The sequence below is a fragment of the Colossoma macropomum genome, unplaced genomic scaffold (genome assembly GCF_904425465.1).
Source record: "Colossoma macropomum unplaced genomic scaffold, Colossoma_macropomum, whole genome shotgun sequence".
Lineage (NCBI taxonomy): Eukaryota > Metazoa > Chordata > Actinopteri > Characiformes > Serrasalmidae > Colossoma > Colossoma macropomum.
In genome coordinates this window covers 28,215,083-28,242,517 of record NW_023494809.1, presented here as the reverse complement: position 1 = coordinate 28,242,517, position 27,435 = coordinate 28,215,083, and the positions used below count along the sequence as shown (strand labels likewise).

General features: G+C 39.1%; 1 protein-coding gene across 1 annotated transcript in view; it reads left to right on the top strand.

Annotated features, from left to right (window-relative positions):
* The window catches only part of pou6f2 (POU class 6 homeobox 2), a 211,116-nt gene extending 184,316 nt beyond the window's left edge, over positions 1–26,800 (top strand). Inside the window, 3 exon segments of the mRNA XM_036558920.1 lie at positions 8,070–8,226; positions 14,682–14,850; positions 26,112–26,800. Coding sequence (XP_036414813.1) covers positions 8,070–8,226; positions 14,682–14,850; positions 26,112–26,616 — 831 coding nt within the window. The 3' untranslated portion in view covers positions 26,617–26,800.
* Positions 26,801–27,435: the final 635 nt, after the last annotated feature.

The window sequence follows — 27,435 nt, the reverse complement described above, 5'->3', positions numbered from 1 at the left end:
GAATAAAATGACCAAAATTCAGATAAACATTTGTACCCTTGCCTGAGGGGGGATCTTTTTTGCTGAATACATTTTTTATTGAGTAACAAGAAATGAGATCAGTTGCAATGGAAATACATTTGCCAAGTAATTAAATATGAATAGAGTAGGGTCATATGATTGATCACAAATAGGATCAATGAAAAAAAAAAACAAAAACAAAAATTTGAGGTTCTATCTATATATATATATAGATAGAACCTCAAATTTTTGTTTTTGTTTTTTTTTTTCATTGATCCTATTTGTGATCAATCATATGACCCTACTCTATTCATATTTAATTACTTGCCAGGCCGTAGCTACAAAACATGACAAGAGAAAGCAGGTTCCAGTTGAATAATAATATATTAATGTACCTTTATTTTATCCTAGGAAACAAACATAGCAGTGATTCGACAGTAAACAGACATAAGAGGTCTGCTGCTGATTAATGGACATGTCCTGAGGTGTTATGTGTGCCAGTGCGCTCTGTCTCTGTGCTCTTCTGCCATAGTATAAACAATCAGCAACACTAAGCTGCCCAGCAATGAGGGGGTCCCATATTTCTACGAAATTATTTTTCAAATGTGACCTAGAGAGTTTTATTCTCCTGTAAGAGCTGGACTGAAACCTGCTTCCTGATGCATACATTACTGATGAATATGAACTACATTCTGTTTCACTCTGCAGTGCAACTTTGCAGCAGCGTCCAAGAGGACTGACATACGTGTTATTATAACATCCGTAACATCACAAACACATTATATTATAACATAAAAAATGAGATGTGCCTTCTGAAGCATTTTGTGTTTGATATGAAGCCTGTTTTCTAGACAGAACAGGCTGAATTACAGTTATGAGAAATGAATAAAGGACCTTATTAGAACTATTACTGTCTATATCTACAGAATAACTTTAAAATATAATGAGATCGTTCACACATGCTAGTCAATCCATCTGCATTTATAACCCAAACTAGTCAGAGTCGTGTTCCACGCGCACAGTCTCTGCCTCGCTCTCCTGTTCCCACACTCTGCTCGACATGAAAAGGTTTATTTTATCTCCTTCGCTTTCTTACTGACTTAAGAAGCAGCGAAGCAGCATAGCACACAAAAGTAAAATCTCATTGTCTCAGTGTTTCCCTTCAGAGGAACACTCCTGACACGGCGAGTTAGGATTACAGAGAGAGAGAGAGAGACAGAGAGAGCATTTCTGTGTTGACAGAAACCAAAGGTTCAGTCTTTCTCAGCTGATAATAAGCTGCAGGAAGTTTGTGTGGGTTTGTATGTGTGTGTGTGTGTGTGTGTGTCAGTGAGTGGGGGCTGCCTGTTGGTCTATGTGTGTCTGTGTTGTATAGTAAGGTGTGTGTGAGAGAGAACAGGCCTATGTGAGGAGAGTGTGTGGTAAAGCTGTACAATATATTCAAGTCAAAGTTTATTTATACAGCACTTTTTATAGCAGGTGTTGCCACAAAACAGCTTCACAGAAAATCCGGGTCAAAACCCCAAAGGGTGACGGTAGCAGGAAAAACTCCCTAAGAGCAAGAGAACGGAACCTTGAGAAGAACCAAGAACCAAAAGGGGAACCCAACCTCCTCTGGTCCACAGTGGATAGCAAACAATAACCCACACTGCAAAAAATGGTATCTTGTCAAGTGAAATTATCTTAAATATAGTCAAGAAATCTAATATTTCTCCTGTTGAGATTGTCGTAAACTTAATGTAAGATTGTTTAACTTATTTCTAGACATTTTTTATGTGTTTTAACTGATTTATTAAGTAAAATTATCTCACTATACTGGCAGATAATTGTGCTTGTTTTAAGAAATGAGCTTGAAACCGGCAAAAATGATCTGCCAGTACAGTGAGATAATTTTACTGGAAAAAAATCTGGAAATAAGCTAGATAATCTTATAATGAGTGCACAACCATCTCAAGATGGGAAACGCTTGATATATCACCTAGATTTAAGATCAGTTCACTTGACCATTTTTTGCAGTGCATGAGCAAAATGGACAGAGAATAAGATTTTACAATTAATATATGATATTGAGTATACACTCCTGGGAAGAACAATGGACCAAGCCCAAAATGGCAAAACATGAAGCTTTTAATGGTCTTAACAACAAATCATTAAACAAATAGATAAATTAAGTTAATATAGGAGAGTTTTTCCCTTTGATTTCTTTAAATGTGGAAGTTTTGTGTGTAAATTTGCAGACAGTCTTTTACAGAAAGAAGAGTCAGTATTGATCCACTCAGCATTGACGGCTTCAAACAGCTGAAAACATTAGCCAGCCTAGTTTGTGTTTAATGTGAGACCAAATATTCTCTACGCTCTTAAAAAAGATTGTTCTTTAAGGGTTCTTTAGTGAAAAAAATGGTCATTAATAGAACCGTGAACACTCAAAGAACCATTTCAATGATTAAAGGGTTCTTTGCTTCAGATTGATGGAGAATGTGTTGTATATGCTTATGTATAGAACCTTTTTGAAAAGGGTTTTATATAGCACCATAAAGGGCTCTTCTATGGATAACTGTATAGGAGACGGAGAAGATCAAAATATTCCTAACTTTTAATGCAAGTAAAGGTAAAAATGTTTGATCCAAATAATTTGAAGCATTTCTATTGTTTTTTTTATCATGCAGTTTTCACACAGTGTAAAGGACACTTGTCTTCAAATGTTGTAGAAAAATATAATATAGAAAAAAAAATGAGATGCCTGGATTTTTTTTTTTTTTTGGACAGTGGGGATGTGTTTAATATGTGTTGCAGTTTTACAGTGGCCTTCTTCACAGCAGGGGTGTTTTTTTATGATATTGGCTCCACCTGTTGCAAAATGTGGTTGGTTGATTCCAACCAACGGGAGAGCTAGCTTGGCTGTATCTACATACCACAGTGGAAAACAAATTGGACAAAAAAAGATTTTGTTTCCAACCAGAATTTAACAATGAAATAAGAGTATTAATAAAATTCTTTCTTAAATAATTATGTATGATGAATTCTCTGAAGGCCCCGAAGGCCTTAAGGGTTCCCCGCTATGTTTTAATATATTGCAAGGCACATCACAATCTCAATATATAGAAATATAACTGCAATACTAGTATTAATTCCGCAACGTGCAGCCCTATTGAGGATGGGTACGATGTTTTGTATGGGTACAGAGATAGCTTTGTAGAGGAAGTCATAAAATTCTTTGTGTATAAAATATAAGGAACGTAAGTGTTCATGTGTGTAAACTGTACAGTGCTCTGTATAACCACAAGTCAGATGTGTGTGTGTGATTCCTGTCAGGAGCCCTCTCAGAGTCAGGCGCTCATTCATTGGAACCCCTGCAGAGAGGAGTGCGGAGCAAAACTTTCAGCCCGCCTCCCAACAAACACTGCTATTGTTCATTAACCGCATTGTCCAGGTCAAAACAAATGGGCGAGAACAGGACAAAGGAAGACTGCAAGCACAGGCCTTTGTTTCCTTCACTGCAGATATATAGTCCTGCTCCTTATTCCCCACACCACTTTACGATTTATGGTCAATCACTTGGAAAAAAAAAGAAAGAAACGAACACAGGTTGACCTCATTTTCTTTCGGGAGGTGTCCCGTGTCATTTTCCCGCTGCGTCTGATCACCCTTGCGAGCACATTAATGCATTTGTAATAATGTTTATGGTTGCCGTCTGCGTCTTCCAAATAACTCGGGAACAATCTCTGCCATCCGATAATTTACGGCTGTCAAGCAGCCCGGAGCCGCCGAGATTCCGGATAATTCCTCCGGCAGCCGCCGACAGCTCTGACAGTGTGTGCAACACTTCTTCTGATGCCTCTCGCCACCCCAAACAAACACCCTAACACACACACAAGCGTGCACACACTCTGGAGAGTATAATTAATAGCGCGAGGGAATAGCATAAAGAATCTAACCTACTTTTAGATTGACAACGAGGCCTTTCTCGCCGAGAGGAGACGCGCTGTCTTGATCTTGTAAAAGCAGCTCAATCGTGCATAAAACATGAAAATATACCGTTTTACGCTCATGCCACATTGCTCCTAATGACGGCCCATACGGCTCTGCTGGGGCTGTGATTGCTGCTTTCGCTAAAGCGGTGCGCTTGCGATTTCATGTTAAGGATTCCGAATATCCCTGCATTGTCATTGTGCCGCATTTTTCTTTATGTGTGCTTGAAAGCATGTGACAGGAGTGTTCAAGGAGAAATTGTCTAGAAAGACAAACAGTAGAAGTGGCAACTCATCCAGTCTAAACCTCGGTCTTCACTGCTCATGGTGGCAGAGTCTGTCTGTCATACGCTCTGGCCTGTCTGGGGTACACCTCAGGACAGGAGCACACAGTGACATTTTAAAGTTTCTGAAATGTTCGACAATTATGTCAATTTGCAAGCAACTAATGTTTATTTTCGTCCAGTTTTGCTAAAGTTTTTATTTCTCCAAAGACAGTGGAGAATTGGTTGGCACTGACGTACTCCTACTTGTTGGTTTGCACTGATGAACTCTTACTTAATGCATGGGAAAAGACTCTGTGCTCTTTGTTGGTAAGAGTCGCTCACACTGACCAGCTCAAACTCAGTCCCAAAAGCAGTTGGAGGATCCAGAGTGGCGTGACTGTCTAAACGTTGGCCCTGTCATCAGGAGATCAGGGATTCGATCCCTGGTGATGCTGCAGTCAGCCAAGGCCGGGAGTCCAAGAGAGCACAGTTGGCCTCGCTCTCTCTGGGTGGGATGGATGGCCCCCCGTCTCCGCCCATCACTCAGGGTGATGTTAGTTAGCTCAGATATCTGTTAGCTGACGTAACAGAATTTCCTGTTTCCTAGTTTCTAATCACTTAACCAGAACTTTCCTTTAATTTTAGACAGTAGAAGGATGGATTTCACTAAAAAAGCAAAGAAAACTCACCTGTATGGTTTCCTTTTTCTACAGCAAACGGGTTTTGGGCAGCAGAGCGCTAACATTACTGCTACTGAGTGTTGATTGGTTGGTGAGCGGAGCAGCTCATTGGCTGTTTGCGCTCACTGATGTCATGAACGTATACAAGGCACCGTTTTAAACTCCTATAACTCGAGTTTAAAAGCTCTTAAAAATATAACAGCAGTGTTAAAGTGATTTATGCTGCTCTGTGTTCAGGAAATGAATGTGTTCTTTTATATTAAAATGTTTAATCATTTATAAAGTATGATTTTCCTCAAATGCTCCATATTAACCCATTCATTTTGGACTCGCTCGGGAACGCCCTCTAGCGTTTGAGAAACCTGGAAGACATTACAGAGTGGGAATTCTCCTCTCTACAAGTTCTCTGGTGGAGCTTCACAGGACTAGGAAGAAGCCTGTGTTTGCCTTCGGCCTCTTAACACTGGTGGTATCGTGTAATTGGTTAAGTCCTAACTAGTGGGTGGAATTGGATACAACTAAATTGGGGAGAAAATTGGGAAAAATCCAAAAAAAAAGTTGGGACAGTACATGAAATGCAAAAAATAAATAAATAAAAATTTAAAATAATAGTAAAAAACAGAAGGCAATTGTTTGCACATCCACTTTGACCTGTATTTAAACAAAAACAAAAGACAAGACATTTAATGTTTTACCTTATCAATTTAAGTCTAGCAGCACTGTTAAATGCTTGTGTCCTTTATGAGCCAGGAGGGGTCAATACTCACCACTTTGCCAAAAATGCATCAGCATATTGTCCAGCTCTTTAAAAACAATGTTCTTTCACAAGGATTTTAGGTATTTCACCCTCTAGAGTGCATGGAATTATTAAAAGAGTCAGGGAATCTGGAAAATTCTCTGCGAGGCCAAAAACCACAACTGAATGTTCATGACCTTCGACCCCTCAGATGGCACTGTATTAAATACTGGAATGCCTCTATGATGATCACACATGAATATCTATTTGCTGCAGACATTTATTCAAACCCTGCTGTTCTGTATTGACTCCCAAAAATGCGCTTAGTCTTTAGTTACTAGAGTTACGTTTTAATCAGTAACTGCTATGAAACTGATATGCAAGGCCTGTATTCACTGAAGTGTCCACTCGCATCCTGGTCCTGGCAGTTTAATCGCTTAACAAGCCAAAGTTTTATTACACACTTCTATAACCTAAGAATAGCTCCATTAGTTTGCATTCAAGTCCCTGTAGTTACTGAATAATAAGCCTTTATATGAAATAAACCTGGATTGGTCAGGAGTTAAAGGTAATCATATTATTTTAACAGTAATAAAACACTTTATGACTTATTACATTGAGTAATAAATGGCCCTCTCACCATTATTATGGACTCATGTGACTGCAGTTATTTGAGCTGACCACAGTCAGGTTCTATAGGACAGTGAAGGTCAGGGTTGTCAGCCTTCACAGTCGTTATGTTTATGCCGTGACAAACAATGTGAACTGGGTTCATTCTCCTCCATTATATTGAGGCTAATTAATGTAAATATAAGAAAGCAGAGATGCGTTTATTGAGACAACGTCATGGGTCTTAGAGAAACAACACATGTTCTAGCTTTTAATTGTTGTACTAAAACGTTTAGAGGACAGTTTGTTCATTTGTGAGTTAGCTAGATAACTTTGTTTGTTTTGCTCATATTTTCAATATTTCAAGAAATACAGTAGCTTTATTTGATTCTACTCATAACTCTGCGTAATTATACGGCTTACATGCACACAGCAGTGCATGTACCATTTCATGCATACACGATTCTTTGCATGGCAAAATCGTTCTTCAAACTGATGCAGGATACATTATCTGTGGTTCTATATAGAACCTTTTTGAAAATGGTTCTGCATAGCACCAATTGTTACCTTTTGTTACAATGTCAAAAAGGAACCATTTCATGCTTATGTGGTTCTTTACATGGCGAAATGGTTCTTCAGATTGATGGAGAATGTGTTGCATATGGTTCCATATAGAACTTAAAAATGGTTCTATATAGCGCCAATTGTTGCCTATTGTTACAATGCCAAAAAGGTTCCATATACAACCATATACAATACATTCTCCATCAATCTGAATAACCATTTCACCATGCTTAGAACCATTTAAGCATGAAGTGGTTCTATATAGATCTCATGGTTCTAAACAGAACCATTACCTTTACTAGAGAACCCTTGAAGAAGCATCTTTTTTCCTGTCAGTATAATTAAATGTGCTGTAGATGGTTCTATACAGAAAACATTTGAAAAGAATTCTTCTATTGTAACAAACTTGACATTGCCATAATGGTTCTCTATGGTTCTAAAGGGATCTTCAGATTGATGGAGAATGTGCTTTAGATGGTTCTATATGGAACCAAAAGGGTTCTTCTTTTGTTTCAATGTCAAGCTTATACTGATAGAAGAACCCTTTTTGGTGCTATATAGAACCCTTTTCAAAAAGGTTCTATATAGAACCATCTACAGCACATGCTCCATCAATCTGAACACCCTTTTCATGATGCAAAGAACCCTTTAATCATACCAAGGGTTCTTTGAGTGTTCATGGTTCTATATGGTTGTAAAAGGGTTCTTCAGGTTGGTGGAGAATGTGCTGTAGATGGTTCTATACAGACCCTTTTTGAAAAGAGCGGCAAAAAGGGTTTGCTGTCAGGGTTCTATTGTTTCAGTGTCAAGCTTGTAACAATAGAAGAACCCATGCTATATAGAACCCTTTTTTAAAAAAAAAGGTTTTAAAGGTTTTAAAGTTTGAAACATCTATAGCACTTTCTCCAACAATGCAGAGGGTTTTTTGAGTGTTCATGGTTCTATGTAGAATCATTTCCTTTACTAAAGAACCCTTGAAGAACCATGGTCTTAAGAGTGTAGTCTGGGTTACAGCAGTAATAAAACCTAGAAGAAAGCATGCAATAAAACACCATTATAAATACAATTAAGGCAATAATAAGGTCATAAATAAGGCAAATAAATATCTAAATATAAGCACAAGTGAGCAAAGTGTGAGGATAGAAGTGATACAGTAAATACAGTGCAGAATTTATCAAGACTCAAACTGCAGCGAAGCCCTGATGTGGAATAACAGTAATAATTCCTTCTTCATGTGTGTCCACAGCTGCCCCAGGCCCCCCAGGCCCAGCCGACTCCCCCGGTGTCTCAGCCAGGCCTGCTGCGAATGCCCCACAGCCAGAGCCCTCTGCGCCAGGCCTCTTCTTCCTCCTCAACATCATCATCCTCGTCCTCAGCTCTCAGCGTGGGACAGCTGGTTAGCAGTGAGTAACCACAGCAACACTGCACCACACTACACTACGCTACGCTACATGTGGCCACATTTATGGACGCCCGCACTTCGTGCTCGCTCTCATTCTCTCCCGCACGCACAAACCCGCATAAAATTACAGGTTAGTGAAGTGGTGGTTATCGCGGTATGTCTGGCTCTAGCATGCACTTCAGCTTTGAAAGGAAATAATGGTATGAATACCCTGAAGTGAACAGGGGTCATAGCGCAACATCACGGGTCCAGGCACAAAGCTCTGGTCAGCCCACAAGACAAAGAATGTCGCTCCTTTTGAGCCTGGCTCTTCTACTTCTCTCTGCCGTCTGTATGACCCAACGCCGCAAACTCCACCGATATTTCTTCATCTCTTCGTCAGCAGCCGAACGGTTCTTAGCATTTTTTTTTCGGCACACTATTAAAAAACTGTACGCTTCACGAACAGAGAGGCTGTGTGGAGTTGCTTAGCCTCGGCTACCGCCACATATAAATCACTCTCGGCTGCCTGTCACAGCCGCGGCGTCCCTTTAAAAACTGCTTTACTTAGATAAATTCTCATTTGTCACAGGCAATTGCCCTAAACCCATTTCAAAGGCATCTGCTATGGAGTTTTGAATTCAATAAAAGGGAAGTTGCCATTGATCAACTTGTTGTGAACACAGCCAATGGACTGATTCATATTTCTTTTTTTCCTCCTTCTTCTGTGTCAACATGTACATAATACCTCTGGCATTCTCCATTCATTTTGTCAATTTGCCGCCAGGGTGCAGTTTTCTATGCCACACTGTGTTTGTCGCAATGTCCTTGGCTAACACTAACTCCGCACAACGCGGCTTTGAATGGAGGGGAAAAAATCAAAGTGACCCACAGCCACAAAAGCCTGAATGTTTTTTGCTTGGCTGGAAGAAGTCCAATCCCAGACTTTGCGTTCAGCTCAAAAAGGACGAGAAAACAAATCCATAGCCATACAGTAAGGCCGTGTCTACATTCATGGCATTTTTGTTTGTTTTTTTTATTTTATTTATTTTTTTTATTCATAATCATTCAAAATAGTACCTGAATGCTGCTGAATGTGCCTGATTTTTTAAAAAAAATATTGTTTGGGAAGTTTGAAAGAACGGTGGCTGCAGGTCGAAGTAAGAGTACTGTGAGATTAAGTTTGTAAAGAGATCTGTTTTTATATTCTGCAGATGTAATAGTTGTTCTTGTATCATCAGTCTTGATAGAGTTATAACAAGGTTTGGGCAAAATACTTTGAAAAAAGTAGAGATGATCGAATATCAAATACACTGTCCTCAATGTATATCAGTAACATATTCCATTACAGTACACAAAAAAGTAAAGTATTCAGAATATATATAAATACATTTATACTACATACTGATAAGGCACATACGAAAAAAACTTAATTCACTGTTACAAACAGAAGAGTTCAGTAATGCTGAGATTAATAACTGATCATCACACTGATTTATCAGTCGACTCAGGCTTTAGCAGAGCTCAGTAACACTGAGATTAATAACCGATCACATTGATTTATCAGTCTACTCAGGCTTTAGCAGAGCTCAGTAACACTGAGATTAATAACTGATCACATTGATTTATCAGTCTACTCAGGCTTTAGCAGAGCTCAGTAACACTGATTAATAACTGATCATCACATTGATTTATCAGTCTATTCAAGCTTTAGCAGAGCTCAGTAACACTGATTAATAACTAATCATCACATTGATTTATCAGTCTACTCAGGCTTTAGCAGAGCTCAGTAACACTGATTAATAACTAATCATCACATTGATTTATCAGTCTATTCAAGCTTTAGCAGAGCTCAGTAACACTGATTAATAACTAATCATCACATTGATTTATCAGTCTACTCAGGCTTTAGCAGAGCTCAGTAACACTGAGATTAATAACTGATCACATTGATTTATCAGTCTACTCAGGCTTTAGCAGAGCTCAGTAACACAGATATTAATAACCGATCATCACATTGATTTATCAGTCTACTCAGGCTTTAGCAGAGCTCAGTAACACTGAGATTAATAACCAATCACATTGATTTATCAGTCTACTCAGGCTTTAGCAGAGCTTAATAACACTGAGATTAATAACTGATCACATTGATTTATCAGTCTACTCAGGCTTTAGCAGAGCTCAGTAACACTGAGATATTTTATAATTATTTAACCCCTTAAAGGCACAATCCTTTTACCTACTAAAGCTTATTTTGCAGCGATTACATGGATTACAATGCAAACTGGCTATTATTCTTATGTTATAGTTATAGAAGCGTATAGTAAAATTTCGGACCCGTCGGTGGGTCCTGGCTATTTAAGAGGTTATATGAAAAATTGTGGTGAATAGTCTTGTTTTGCAGAAAACATCCTTTACTTCATTTGCCATGTTTTTGTCTTTTCTTTTTGTCATTAAAATGAGTAGAAAAAAATTGGAAGTGCAGTCAGCACATCTCAACCTCCTAACTATGTAAATAATTATGCAAATACAATTAAATAGAAAAGCAAAATGACAGTAACAGCTTTAAATATTGTACCCAAAACATTTCTTACATTAACTCAATTTAGTTAAGCCACACATTTCTGTTCAGTCCAACAGAGCAGAGCTTACATCAACATCAACAGAAAATTCAACTGTCGATGGAACAAAATTGAAATATTTCAGTGCAGTTTCAGTTATTATTCCATTGTTTCAGTCTCATTGGAATAATATCATCAATCATCAGTTTTACTGAACTGGAATTCTCTTTGGCTCAGCATAAACCATATTCATTTATTGAAATGTGCTTCAATGTTTTTGTCCATTATAAGTAAAAAAAAAATTACTTAAATACAACACAATTATTGCACTGCAAAAAATGGTCTCTTCTCAAGTGAAATGATCTGAAATCTAGTCGGTTTGTCTAATATTTCCCATTTTGATTTGGCTGTGCACTTATTATAAGAATTTCTAGATTCTTTCTGGACATTATTTACTTGTTTTAAGTAATTTTATTAAGTAAAAATATCTCACTATACCGGCAGATCATTTTGCTGGTTTCACACACATTTCTTACAACAAGCAAAATGATCTGCCAACACAGTGAGATAAATTTACTTAATAAAATCACTTAAAACAAGTAAAAAATGTTTGGAAATAAGTTAAATAATCTTATAATAAGCTCACAACAATCTCAGCAGGAGAAATATTAAATTTACTAAGTAGATTTACGGTAATTTTACTTGACGCACTACCATTTTTGCAGTGTGTATTTAATATCGACATGTTTTCAGTTTGTAAATCCAGCAACCCAGCTGGAAACAAATGTAGGCATATTAGGCTGTTGAGAAACAAAAAGTCATACGTTTTTAGTCATACAATATTTTAAAAACGCTTTTTTAACACAATTAAACGTTTAATGTGTCGTTCTGAAACGCCTTCTTTTGTCTGGCTGACTCTGAGCCATTCAGCGCCTCACCATTAAACACTATGTTAAACATGAGCACAGAGCAGACGCAAGCGCGACTCCACATTTGAAGATCACATTTACTTATGAGGGGTGACAAGGGGGCCGGTTCAGTAGGTTTTACCTTCGATACGCCTGGAGGACGCCTTTAATAATTTATGGATAATGACCAGCATGAATTATTTAATCTGCCAAACTTTTTCCCTCATAAGCAGGATGCCAGGGCAAGGGCCAGCGATGCACAACAGAAAATCACATATTACTGACCAGGAGGCACTTTGATATCAAAGTGTGAAAGATTCCTTTTATCCAGAAGAAGTTTTTAAACGAATAGCTCGCATTCCTGTAACTGCTGGAATCGACTAAGTGTGGCCACTTGTTCTGACTCTGTTGATCTAGGACAAGAAAGAATTCTTAGCTATAATGGGCTGGCATTCCTTCTGGAAAACTCCTCTTTTTGGAACTTCTTTTTGTCCCTTTTTTGCTTGTGACATTCTTTCAGTCTTCTCACGAACCTTTGGAAATGGCAATTTGCGAGACGAGTTGCTGTATAGTTGCCACATATTTGCGGCTTGTACGCCAGAGTTTTCAATTTAGCGATGAATGTATCCATTGTCATCCGAGAGAGCTTATCAAATCAAATAGTAGCCGCTCTCTTTGATGGATCATGAAGGTCTTTTCAAATGAGATCTCAATTCAAAGCTACATTTCCAGTACAATTTCCTGTACGTTTTAAGGACAGTCAAGTGTTCTCACAAACTTTTAGTAATGCCGCTAAAATAGCTCTTTGTCATCAAAGGAAAAGCTCGGCGAAACATGCTAATGTGGCTGTCAGCGCATGGAAGTTAGTAGCCACCAGTCAGCACCAGTTCAGTTGAATAGTGCCAGTATACGTGACATGAATGCTAAATTATTTGCCTTTTTTCCATTTGTATTTTTTCGTTACATTACATCCAACACAATGGGTCATACTGCACTATAATGAGGCGAGAGAGACGATGATATAACTGACACATCAGACCGCTGACGCACATCCTCGCTCTGCTCTCTCATTGGCTGTGTTTACATGCAAAGATTTTTGCTAATCTGATTGAATACATTCTGATTATAGATTAAGACTGAGGTGTTTATTCTCACTCTACTCAACAATCTGATGGAAAATCTTCGTTTACATGCTCACCACAAGTAATCAGATCCAAAATTACGCTCATGCGTAGAGAACCACTTAGTGTAGACGTTACCATGACAACCAGCATCACGTGAGTCCAGTCAGAGTGAGATGAGCAGCAGTGAGCAGCGCTTGTGTTTTTTAATTGCTTTAAAATGAAGTCAGACTCAGGAAAACGTCCTTCACATGTCCTTATTAAAGAAGGCCGAGAGGAAGACGTCTTGTTCTGAGACACATAAGCTGGACGTCCGTCCCACCGCCGTCTTTTAAAGATCAGAGCATAAACTTCGTCTCCTCTGCAGACCAGTTTCTGCTCCGCCATGTTGAATGGTATAAACTTTCACTATGACGCGACGAACATGTAGAACGGACTTAAACCTTCCGATAGGGAATGTAATCAGATACAGGCGTTTACACGGATATTATTCTTCTATTTAACAGATTATTTACAGGATTACCCACCTCGTTCAGTCAGATAGGAACTGTATTCCAGATGGCCTCAATCTGACTAGTCTAGTTTGATTGAGGTGTTTACATGGACGTTTTCTATTCCAATTGAGCTATTAGTGGGATTATTAACGGATTATTAGGCTGCATGTAAACGTGGCTATTGTGGACGCAAATTAACTGACCAATTGTTGATGTGTCACTAATTGAGACATGGCTGCGGTCATGCAGTGAGATTTAACACTGGAACACACACTGAGTGGGGGACATAACAGTTGATAAAGCGTTATAATCACGTTAGATGACTTTTGTAAGTTTGAAAACAGTATTAGGCCACTTTGGGTTTCAGAACTGGCCTCTATCTCTGTACACACTTTCACTCTTTGAACCTCAACCTGTGCGTGCTTTAGTGACGTGCCCAAGGCATCCGGCTGTCATTGAGGAAAGTGATTCGGTTCCTTAGTTAACTTAAACAGTGGTGCTACTGTAGATTCTGAAAATGTTCCACACTCTTAAAAAAAAGGGTATTCAAGGGTTCTTTAGTAATGAAAATGGTTCTATATAGAACTATGAACACTCAAAGAACATTTTGCATGATTAAAGGTTTCTTTGCATCGTGAAAGGAATGGTGAAAAAAGTGTTCTTCTACTGTGACGATGTCAAGCTTACCAACAATAGCTTACTAACAATAGAGCAACCCATTTCAAAAGGGTTCTATATAGAACCATCTACACCACATTTTCTCAACTGACGAACCCCTTTTAGGATGCAAAGAATGTTTTAATCATGCACATTTTCTTTGAGTGTTCATGGTTCTATATAGAACCATTGTCTTCACCAAAGAACCCTTGAAGACCCATCTTTTTTAAGTGTGTAGTAAAAAGAGACAAATACTCCTCTCAGCAAGGACACATGGGTCTGTACTGCGCTCAAATAATTAAAAAAGTTCAGATCTCTGTATTATTATTATTATTATTATTATTATTATTAATAATTATTTTATCATGAATGGACCAAAAGAAACGACCCAGAACTACTTGAAAAAGTCTGGTTCCATTGACTTACACTAAAAGTAAAGTAGTTTTTTTCCTCTCCTGTAAAGTCACCATTTCGGAGATACAAGGTTTTCTTCTGACAACAACGATATTATTGTATTGTTATTGTTTTATATATTATGAATGTTTTTAGCCGTTTAAATCCTGCAATCAGGGGATGCTGCAGCCCAATCATTCCCACATCCCTGGATTTATGTAGCTCTAACGTCCTCAAACGCCAGAGTTGTGATCACTGAATGGTATGATTAAGCATAATTATGTCCTTTCAAAGACGTGTGGATAGATTATATCTTTGTTCCCTTGTTTTTTCTGCCCCTCAGACCCTCAAACTGCCCCCAGCGAAGTGGACGGGGTAAATCTGGAGGAGATCCGGGAATTCGCCAAAGCGTTCAAAATTCGCCGCCTGTCTCTAGGCCTGACACAAACTCAGGTGGGCCAGGCCCTCAGTGCTACGGAGGGGCCTGCCTACAGCCAGTCTGCCATCTGCAGGTAAGGAGGACCAAGCGCAAAAACAAGCTACAGAACTATTTTAGTAGTCATTCACCTGTTACACCACAAATGTTGGTTGCGTATAGTGAAAGGAGCAGGATGGACTGAAGATATGGATGAAAATCCCAACTTCTCAAAACCTTAAAACTTCTCAAAACCTTCTCAAACGTTTACACACATCTTAATTTCAGTTGAAGTCAGTGCATTTCTCAATTAATGCCCACCTCACTGCGGAGGGTCCATAGAGTTCTTCTGACTCTCAAATAAGTAGTATGAAATTAGGCTGCTAATTGTGCATAAGGAGGAGAATTACAGTTATTGTTATGCTAGAAATATGAATGTCTTTTGTTCCTAAAACAACAAAGATACAAGTGCAGACTACCATAACTGTGTTATCAAATAGGCCCATAAATGAAAAGCAATGAGAAATTAGCAACTTAAATGAACTGTAATCTGTAATGGCTAATTTAAAAGCAAAATTCTAACTCTTTACTTATCTTATATTATATGTTAGTATATCCCAGTATCTTGTCAGGTGAAATGATCTTAAATCTAGTCAGTATATCTAATATTTCCCATTTTGAGATGGCTGTGCACTAATTATGAGATTATCTATCTTATTTCTCGACATTTTTTTACCTGTTTTAGGTAATTTTAGTAAGTAATTAATTATCTCACTATACCGGCAGATAGTTTTGCTGGTTTCAAGCACATTTTTTAAAACAAGCAAAATTATCTGCCAATATAATGAGATTACAATCACTTAAAACAAGTACAAATATCTAGTAATAAGGTAAATAATCTTAAATTAAGCTTACAACAATCTCAATAGGAAATATTAGATTTATTGACTATATTTTAGATAATTTTACTTGACAAGCCACCATTTTTTGCCATGACAATCACTACACTGTCTGAACCTGTTACCCAATTAGAAATCCGCTCTATACGCCTGCAATATCCAAGACTTGTATGTATATTTAATCAGAAGTAATTAAGATATTAAAGAGAATATATATAATTCACATCCCAACTCAGAAACATTTTGGTACGTCTTCAGTGTCTGTCCAGCTTGTGTCCTGTCTGTATGCGAGGATCCAGTTAGCTGAGGTATTACACGATGCACTTAAAGCGGTTAATAATTACTAAGGTCCATTGCCGTGTGTTTGTCGTGCATTTAGCTAAAGAGGACGTGACAGGACTAGACTTTTAATAAAAATGACATGTTTCCACAGCACAGCAACATGGAGTGGGACATTATGGAGCATTACTGATAAAATATTCAGCAATGTCTCAAACTCACCTTTAAAAACGTGCATAATACACACTCTGACTCTTCATCAGACGCGGCGATGTCATGTCGGCTTACGCAGTGCATGTCAGGTCATACAGAGTCCTGTGCAAAAGTCAGAGACCACCTTCCATTTATTTAACCCCTTAAATGACCAGAGCCCACCGGCAGGCCCCAAGTTTTAATACACACTTCTATAATCTAAGGAAAGCTCAGCCGGTTTGCACTGAAGTCCCTGTAGTTACTGAATAATAAGCCTTAGTTTGTAATAAACCGGAGGATTTTAAGGGGTCAATTTCTAGTTAATATAGCCACCAAGTTAATCATCTTTCAGGAGATATTTCTGAAGATTGGTGGAGAACGTGCTGAAGATGGTTCTACATAAAACCTTTTTGGTACCAAAAACGACCCCTCTTTTGTTTTAGTGTCAAGCTTGTAATGATAGAAGAACCCTTTTTGGTGCTATATAGAAACCCTTTTCAAAAAGGTTCTATACAGAACCTTCTACAGCACATTCTCCGTCAATCTAAAGACCCTTTTCATAATGCAAAGAGCCATTTAATCATGATGGAGAATGTGCTGTAGACCAAAAAGGGTTCTTCTATTGTTTCAGTGTCAAGCTTGCAATGATAGAAGAACCCTTTCTGGTGCTATATAGAACCTTTTTCAAAAAGGTTCTATACAGAACCTGCTACAGCACATAGAAGGTTTATTTACCCCCTTAAATGGCCAGAGCCTGTCAGCAGGCCCGAAGTTTTAATACACACTTCTGTAATTTAAGGAAAGCTCAGCCGTTTTTCACTGGGAGTCCCTGTAGTTACTGAATAATAAGCCTTAGTTTGTAATAATCCTGAGATTTTAAAGGGGTTAATTTCCAGTCAGTCAATATAGCCACCAAGTTACTCATCTTTCAGGAGATATTTCTGAAGAGAATAAATTTAAAGTAATCTACTTGCATTAAGGAGCCAAAAGTCAGAGAAAATTGAAGATTTACAACCATGCAAGACCTGGAAGAGCATCAACACTGTCAACAAACAGACAAAAAAAAGAAAATTAGCAAAGCAAACAAAGAAGCTGCTGATATTCTCAGAACAATGGACTGACCACCCCAGTCCAGACCTCAACATCACTGAATGTGTTTGGATTAATTGTTTGTGAGAAGCAGAAAGCGTAAAACCAACTTCTAAGACTGAAATTTGGAAAAATATCCCTGGAGATTTCTTTAAATAACTAAGACGAGCCTCCTGAAAAGGATGGATGCTGTAATAAAGGCAAAGAGTGACACACTAAACACTGACAAGTGCTGAAAAATAAATAACTTGTGGTCATTAAAGGTCATTTTGACTGAAAATTAGGTCAAAATTATTTTGGTGCTCTATAGAGCCATATACAGCACGTTCTCTATCAATCTGAAGAACGCTTTCACAAAACAAACACTTAATCATGCAAAGGGTTCTTTGAGTGTTTATGGCTCTGTAGAGAACTATATGAAGAATCTTGAAGAATCATAATTTTTAAGTTTGTAGCTGACCACCTCCTTGCTGCTGGAGCTTTTAAACAATGTGTCCACTCACTGTCCACTCTATTAGACACTCCTACCTTGTCAGTCCACCTTGTAGATGTAAAGTCAGAGACGATAGCTCATCTGCTGCTGCACAGTTTGTGTTGGTCATCCTCTAGTCCTTCATCAGTGGTCACAGGACGCTGCCCACAGGACGCTGTTGGCTGGATATTTTTGGTTGGTTGACTATTCTCAGTCCAGCAGCGACACTGAGGTGTTTAAAAACTCCAGCAGCACTGCTGTGTCTGATCCACTCAGACCAGCGCAACACACACTAACACACCACCACCACGTCAGTGTTACTGCAGTGCTGAGAATGATCCACCACCCAAATAGTACCTGCTCTGTGAGGGTCCATGGGGGTCCTGACCACTGAAGAACAGGGTAAAAGGGGGCTAACAAAGTATGCAGAGAAACAGATGGACTACAGTCTGTAACTGTAGAACTACAAAGTGCACCTATATAGTAAGTGGAGCTGATAAAATGGACAATGAGCGTAGAAACAAGGAGGTGGTCATAATGTTATGCCTGATTGGTGTAATTGCCCTCAGTAAGAAATGAGGACTCTGTATAATGCAGTAAGTTACTATATAATCACGGTTCTACTGTAATTGGCTACGTCACATTACAGCGTTCTAGAACAGGGGCTCTGCTCGGAGCTTTTCTTTGTTCAGTTTTTCGTTCTAATGCGCTGCAATTTTAAGGAAGCACCAGACAGGCTGATGAGCCGCTTCTGTTTATGTGACACAGCGACGTCACACACTTTTAAAAATTTCATCCCATCAACATCAAACGGCCGACTAAACCTGAAACGGCGCGAGGAAGGGAAGGGAAGGGGGGGGTTGTATGAGGGGGAGGGGGGAATACCTTATGAAGCTTCAAACTAACGCTTAAAGTCTTAAAAATCCCACATGAAATATTAACATTTCCCAATACATAATTCAGATATTTATAACATACATTAAAAGCCATTAGCTTCCAAAATAAACGGGCGATGTGATGTTTTCGCCCCCGTGATCTTTCATCTGAGAGACGCGGGCTTCTCTCCTTTATTTCATTATATGTTCATTTGTATGACATTGGACATGACAGACTGCTCGGCGTCGTGGCGTTTAAAGGCAGACTTCACATGCTTTCCTTTGGTTAGCATCAACAGAGACGAGGTGGATGAGGATGAGAGCGTGTTTTCCGCTCGCGAGCGCTGAGGCTCTTGGGGCTCTCGTAGTCTTTGCTCAGTCAAACTCAGCCTGACAGATGTCTCCATCTTGTCTGATCTCATTGCTTACTTTGAGGCGGGGGGGGGGAGCTTTATTGCTTCGTCCCAACAATCACAAACAGGACACGGTCAGCCCTGATCAGACCTGTGAGCTGATTAAAAACACTCTGAGATTGTTTAACCTCTCATTTTCCAGGGAATATTTTGGTTTTTCCATCTGAATTTACAAATCGTAAGGCAAATTATTCACTAACTGCATGAAATAAATGTAAATTTTTATTTTATTTAGTTATTTTATTTAAAAATTTATTTTATTTTTGTAAAAGCTCCCCTCAAATTTAACAGAACGTGTTTTATGATCATAAACATATTGCTGTATGCTTACCATTTACTGCTGAAAGCCATTAAAAATAATGTTTACAGTGCAGATCACTGAAGAGACGCCATCTGTTTATAGTTTATAACTCAGATTTGTGGAAAAATGGGTCGACTTTCAGTAGAAACAAAAAACTGAGTTCAGCTTCTTTTATTATAAGGGTTTAAAATTACATCACCCATCTATTTGACTGGAAAGAAGACAGTTACAGCTCTCATATGACCCCCACCTTTAGAATGTAGCTTATGAAATATGAAAGTTATGAAGAATATGACGAAGTGCATTTTGGAACCACCGGTGGTCCCAAGGAGCTGAAAAGGTTAATATAGTCTGATCTGTAGACTTTCAGTTCATTCACACTCATGTGCGTTTATGTATAACTTTTTAGGTGCTCACTCTAAAAGTGATGGTTCTTCAAGGGTTCTTTAGTAAAGTAGAATGGTTCTGTATAGCACCGTGAACACTGAAAGAGCCCTTTGCATGATTAGAAATGGGTCTTCAGATTGTGCTGTAGATGGTTCTATATAGACCCTTTTTGACAGGGGCATCAAAAAGGGTTCTTCTGTTGTTTCACTGTCAAGCTGTAAGGATAGAAGAACGCTTTTTGATGCTATATAGAACCCTTTTTAAAAAGTTCCATGTAGAACCATCTACAGCACATTCTCCATCAATCTGAGAAGCCTTTTCATGACGCAAAGAACCCTTTAATCATGCAGAGGGATCTTTGAGTGTTCAGGGTTCTATACAGAACCTTTTTGAAAAGGGTTCTTCTGTCATTACAAGCTAGATATTGAAACAATAGAAGAAACCTTTTTGGTGCTATTTAGAACCTTTTTTAAAAAGGCTCTACATAGAGCCATCTACAGCACGTTCTCCATCAATCTGAAGAGCCTTTTCATAATGCAAAGAACCTTTACTTTAGAAAAGAACTTTACTAAAGAATTTTACTAAAGAACTTTAATCACGCAAAGGGTTCTTTGAGTCCTGTGCTGTAGATGGTTCTGTACAGAACCATTTTGAAAAGGGCACCAAAAAGGGTTCTTCTATTGTTTCAATGCCAAGCTTGCAGTGATAAAAGAACTCTTTCTGGTGCTACATAGAACATTTTTCAAAAAGGGTTCTATACAGAACCTTCTACAGCACATTCTCCATCAATCTAAAGACCCTTTTCATAATGCAGAGATTTAATCATGATGGAGAATGTGCTGTAGATGGTTCTATATGGAACCTTTTTGAAAAGGGCACCAAAAAGGGTTCTTCTATTGTTTCAATGTCAAGCTGCCCTTTCTGGTGCTACATAGAACATTTTTCAAAAAGGTTCTACATAGAACCATCTACAGCACATTCTCCATCAATCTGAAGAGCCTTTTCATATATATAGAACTATATAGTTCTGTATAGTACTATATAGAACCTTTTTCAAAAAGGTTCTATACAGAACCTATACAGCACTTTCTCCATTAATCTGAAGAATGCTTTCATGATGCAAAGAACCCTTTAATCATGCAAAGGGTTGTTCTATATAGAACCATTTCTCTTCAAGAACCCTTTAAGAACCATCATCTTTAGTGTGAATTATAAGCATGGAACCTGTTTCCACTCCAGAAGCGTGAAGCTCAGTTTTTAACACAGTCTAATTTCTTCTGGGTTTATAGCAAAGAGCCGTTTTATTAAGGTTACAGTTCTACGAATGGAGAACCTTATTACCCTCACAGACGTGACTACTTACTACAGGAGTGAATAACTGCTAATTCACTCGACTCAAATAGGTAGAACGGCACTCTCTACCAGCTTCCTGTGACAAATCAAATTCTCTTTTCACACGAAACGATTCGCCACCATCCTCGACTCCAACCCTACTTAGAATGCAGCGCTGCACACGGACGCTTGCGAGATGTCGTCCTTCCGCATAATTCCGAGATGGGAATCGTTTTACCACGTTTAAGCTGCATGAATGTACACCATTAATCCAGACCAACACACTGACGTTCCATCAATGATTCATATCCCAGGATGGGAAGCTGCTGTTCATAATTTGCACGACAAATTAGGCAGAAGGGATGCTTAGCGCCCCTAAACGAGTATATTTAATCATTCATTTTTCATCTCTTTAGGAATTACTCATGACATTACTCACGGATTCATGCCTCAAGTCTGCTAACAGCCACTGTTCAGCAGGATAATGGGACACGTTCATCTCAGGCTTAGGCAAAGCAGGTCACAACTGAGAGCATCTCATACTTAGACACTTATATATATATATATATATATATTGTCTATATGGTTCTAAAGGGGTCTTCAGATTGTTGGAGAATGTGCTCTAGATGGTTCTATATAGAACCTTTTTGAAAAGGGCATCAAAAAGGGTTCTTCTATTGTTCCAATGTCAAGCTTGTAAGGACAGAAGAACCCTTTTTTGATGCTATACAGAACCCTTTTCAAAAAGGTTCTACGTAGAACCATCTACAACATCTCAGGCTTAGGCAAAGCAGGTCACAACTGAGAGCATCTCATACTTAGACACTTATATATATATATATATATATATTGTCGGAACAACATTCAAGATACTTTATTGTCATTGCATAGAGCACAATGAAATTGGGCAGCAGTCTTAATGGTGCATAAACAAAAAAAAATAAAAAGATTAAACTAGGATTAAAACAAAAATATGAGCTAATGTAAAATATAAAATGCAGTATTTTAAAGGAAAGACTATTTAAATGATTTAAATAGTTTAAATTACTAATTTAAAATGATAAAAAAGTCAAATAAAAATGGGTGGATATAAAAGAATGTAGCAGCTATGGTATTGTAACAAAACCTTGTATCTTCAAAATACTAATTTTACAGGAGAAGGAAAAAACCTACTTTACTTTTAATGTAAGTCAATGGAACCAGAATTTTTTCCAAGTCATTTGGAGCCGTTTCTTTTGGTCCATTCATCATGAAATTTACACACAATATAAAGAGTAACAGGAAATTATGTCAAAAACTGAAAAACATTTAGACAGCACCAAATTTTCATAATGCAAAGAACCCTTTAATCATGCAAAGGGTTCTTTGTGCTCATGGTTCTAAAGGGGTCTTCAGATTGTTGGAGAATGTGCTCTAGATGGTTCTATATAGAACCTTTTTGAAAAGGGCATCAAAAAGAGTTCTTCTATTGTTTCAATGTCAAGCTTGTAAGGATAGAAGGACCCTTTTTTGATGCTATACAGAACCCTTTTCAAAAAGGTTCTACGTAGAACCATCTACAACACATTCTCTAACAGTCTGAAGAACGCTTTCATAATGCAAAGAACTCTTTTACCATGATGGAGAATGTGTTGTAGATGGTTCTATATAGAACCTTTTTGAAAAGGGCACCAAAACGAGATATAGATATATAGATAGAGATATATAGATATAGATATAGAGATATAGAGATATATATAGATATAGATATATAGATATAGAGATATATATATAGATATAGATATATAGATATATAGGAAAGATCTACCAAAGGGCGCAGCTTCACTTTTATGGAGAAAGTAGAGAAATTATAGTGCCATGGTAGGTGAATCTGTTACCATGGCAACAAATATAAAAGATACAATAGTCTCATTAAGGAAAAAAGAAAAAAATAACATAAAGGGCAGCTGGCATTTTAAAAATTTGTATTAAAAATACACCAAAAACATTACAAGGTTTTGATCCAGCAGGAACAAAACGCTCTTTCTAATCTCTAGTTGTGTTATAATGCCACTGCTTTCCACTGACCCCATATACCGGCCTTTAAACCGGCACAAAAACACAGCAGTGGTCAGGGCGAATAGGACGATCCCCCCCCAAAAAAAGAAAGAATAAATGCAATAATTCATAAAGCGATAAATAAGTTAGGCCCTGCTGTGCCACGTCTCCGTCTTTGTTTCCTCCTCAGTCCAGCGTTCACACCAGCCCGTCACTCATCCTTCTGTTAAAAAAAGTGTCTTCTTACATTTGGGGTCCGGGGAGAGCGGGGGGCCTTTGCCCCTGCTCGAGGCGTCTCTTCAAATGCCAGTTAAGATTCCATCAAAGGCGTCCTCGCAGGAGCCTGTGGAGGAGCGGGCTGAGGGGAAGTGTGCTGTTGGAGAGAGCAGGAGCCGGGCTTTTCTCGGCCTCTCTGACAGGTGTCCGTGAGCTGGTTAGGAGGAGGGCAGGACAGCGAATGCACAGACACAGCTCTCCATTAGAGCACCTCAGAGACTTGTTATGCGTTTTAGCACTGTATAACTCGGCCAGGCAGAACCAGCGGAGAGTAGAACCCTGACTGTGGATTGTTTCTGACCGTAGACAGGAGCTCGTAAGTCTGTAATAGATTTATGGTTAAAAGCGATCAAGCACGAAGTTCTGCTGCGCGACGAACTGCTGGTAACTACAAACACACTTAAAAAGATGGTTCTTTGAGGGTTCTTCAGTAACGACTATGGACTATTTAGAACCATATAGAACCATTTCATGCTTAAAAGGTTCTTTGCATGGTGAAATGATTCTTCAGATTGATGTTATAGGGTTCTATATAGTGCCAAAAAGGGTTCTGCTATTGCAACGATGTCAAGCTTGTCACAAGCAACCCTTTTTGGTGCCATATAGGACCATTTTCAAAAGGGCTCTTTATAGAACTATATACAACACATTCTCCATCAGTCTGAAGAACCATTTCACCATGCAGAGAACCATTTAAGCATGCAAATAAATATAACCAGTAAATATAACCATTGGCTTTACTTAAGAAGGCTTGAAAAAACATGTTTTTTAACAGTGTAGATTATTAGATAATACAGCAAATTAATCGTCTCATTTGTCGTTTAATGGAAAGGCACCACAATAGCATCACTGCTGACCAGATATTATTTGGGTGGTGGACCGTTCTCAGCACAGCAGCATGGTGGTATGGTAGTGGATGGCGATGCTGTGTCTGATATTCTTCTACCAGCTCATTACTGCGACTTTTCCATTCCATTTCATATCCGTTTCATTGATGGACAGGGTAGATGGGTGGCTGAAAAATAGTGCCCAGCGACAGAAGGGCTACAGCCTATATGGTAGGTCCACTTGATAAAATGACCAATGAGTAGACACAAAGTGCCTAATAAACTGGCTCAGCAGACACTGATTAGCCATAACACTAAAACTACCTCCTTGTACCTACACTACACTGTCTGTTTGATCAGCTCCACTTACTATATAGGTGCACTTCATAGTTCTACAGTTACAGACTGTAGTCCATCTGTTTCTCTGCATACTTTGTTAGCCTTTTCTTCTGTGGTCAGGACCCCCATGGACCCTCACAGAGCAGGTACTATCTTGGTCGTGGATCATTCTCAGCACTGCAGTAACACTGACGTAGTGGTGGTGTGTTAGTGTGCGTTGTGCTGGTCTGAGTGGATCAGACACAGCAGTGCTGCTGGTGTTTTTAAACACTGTGTCCACTCACTGTCCACTCTATGAGACACTCCTACCTTGTCAGTCCACCTTGTAGATGTAAAGTCAGAGACGATAGCTCATCTGCTGCTGCACAGTTTGTGTTGGTCATCCTCTAGTCCTTCATCAGTGGTCACAGGACGCTTCCCACAGGACGCTGTTGGCTGGATGTTTTTGGTTGGTGGACTGTTCTCAGTCCAGCAGTGACACTGAGGTGTTTAAAAACTCCAGCAGCACTGCTGTGTCTGATCCACTCAGACCAGCACAACACACACTAACACACCACCACCACGTCAGTGTTACTGCAGTGCTGAGAATGATCCACCACCCAAATAGTACCTGCTCTGTGAGGGTCCATGGGGGTCCTGACCACTGAAGAACAGGGTAAAAGGGGGCTAACAAAGTATGCAGAGAAACAGATGGACTACAGTCTGTAACTGTAGAACTACAAAGTGCACCTATATAGTAAGTGGAGCTGATAAAATGGACAGTGAGTGTAGAAACAAGGCCGATAATGTTGTCAGAAATAGTCCAATGTCAATGCAAAAATAATACCGCAAAACTATAAAAATGACAAGCCTTTACATAATAATAAAAATATTATTTTAGTAATAAAGTATTCAACATACATTACTTAAAGCTGATCTTTCACGTCACGTTAAAGCAAGTGCTTCTCTAAAATCCCTAAAATCCCCATAAACTTGCAGGCATATTCAAAACTAAGTGGTGAAAATGTATTAGCTTTAAACATTTAAAGAACAGGAGGGTTATTTGAGGATGAAAAGAAGCTGGTGTATTAAAATGTCTGTGCATTAGAGTGAATTATTTAAGCCGTAAATGTGAATAAATAATGTTTTTGATGTTTTAGTGCATGTTCTGCTACCTACTTGACAATGTATTAATGTTTCTCACGAAAAGAGGGAATGTGAAATCAGACCATATTGTTCAATGTGTTCTGTTTAAATCTGTTGATTATTGTGCATTAGAGTTGAAGAATACAGTTTAAGCCCACTTTATTGTGTAATTATGGAGTTTAGTCTTGTTTTTTTGGAGCATCTGGTTTTTCTCTTCCAGCCTGTGGAAGAGTCTCCCTGGTCCTTCACTGCAGGGTGGGCGCAGAGAGTAAACACTGAGCTGGCAAAAGAAGGGATGGTTCAAACAAAGCGACTGCTAGATTGTTTTAGCTCTTTCCCAGCATGCAGTTGCTGAAAGAACAAGGAAAGGATAAAAAAAGATCAGCAAGAAAAACTCTCTGTCCTACTGGCAGCTCGGACCGGGAGGCCCTTCCTGGGACACTGGGTCAGGCGGGAAAACCCCTCGCCCGGTCAGGGCACCCGAGTAAGCTTGTTCTCTCTCAATTCTCCCCCAGACACACCATCCTGAGAAGCCACTTTTTCCTACCACAGGAAGCCCAAGAGAACACTATAGCTAGCAGTCTGACAGGCAAACTGAACCCTGGCCTTTTATATCCTGCCAGGTTTGAGAAGTTGGACATCACCCCAAAAAGCGCCCAGAAGATTAAGCCTGTGCTGGAGCGCTGGATGGCCGAGGCGGAAGCCCGCCATCGCTCCGGCATGCAGAACCTGACCGAGTTTATCGGCAGCGAGCCCTCCAAAAAGCGCAAGCGCCGGACCTCTTTCACCCCGCAGGCCCTGGAGATCCTCAACAGCCACTTTGAGAAGAACACACACCCCTCCGGCCAGGAGATGACCGAAATCGCGGAGAAACTGAACTACGACCGGGAGGTGGTGCGCGTCTGGTTCTGCAACAAAAGGCAGGCGTTGAAAAACACAATAAAAAGGTTGAAACAGCCGGAACTCGGACCGGTGGCACCCATGGACCCTCTGACCGACACCTTGGAAGAACACCCTTAGCTTAAGCCGGACCGGTATCTGATGTGAGTGCCGAACCACGTACCAATGTCTAAACCACCGACCGACCGGACACTAAAGACCAGGACGTTTCCTACCCGTCGTATCGCGACGGACTGTCAACAAGGATAGCGAACAGAAATATTATTAGCAACAGTGAAGTGACAGTGAGAGACTTAAGCAAAACCAAAAAAATAAAAAAAAAGAATAAATAAATGAATAAAAAAAGAATAAAGTCAAAACTGCAATTTCTGAGGGAGCGTAGGACCGAAATTCGAGGATGAAGACAAGAATTTAGAATACAGATCACCCCTAAAATCAAGGACAACTAAGAAACTACTACTACCAAAGTCTGTTGCATCTGATTCCTGAGATTTTTTAACTTGTAAATGTGTTCGAAGTTTTTACATTTATACTGACAAAAAGAAAAAAAGAGTATATGTGTGGCGGGGTGTGTGTAACGTTCTATCTTTGTCTCACTTGATCACTTGGGTTTATATGTAAATATTTAAGATAATTTTTGTCTTCAAAAACGGAAATCACAAACTCTTTGGAAACTTTGTCTCAGAGATGTCTGCATCATATGCCTACTGTCCATATTCCAGTCACCTCACCCCTGTTTGTAAAACTATGATTTCTAAGAAACTTATCTCTGGTAAAAATGGGTTGTATGTCAAAGGTGGTCCATATTGCAAAGGGATTCTCAGTGGACAAAGAGCTTTTGGTGTACTCACGTTGTTGCAGCCGTGGCTTTAAGCTACAGTATGTCATTCTATTGCCAAAGCCTTCTAGCCAAAGAAAAGAATTGTTCAGCCCCAGGAC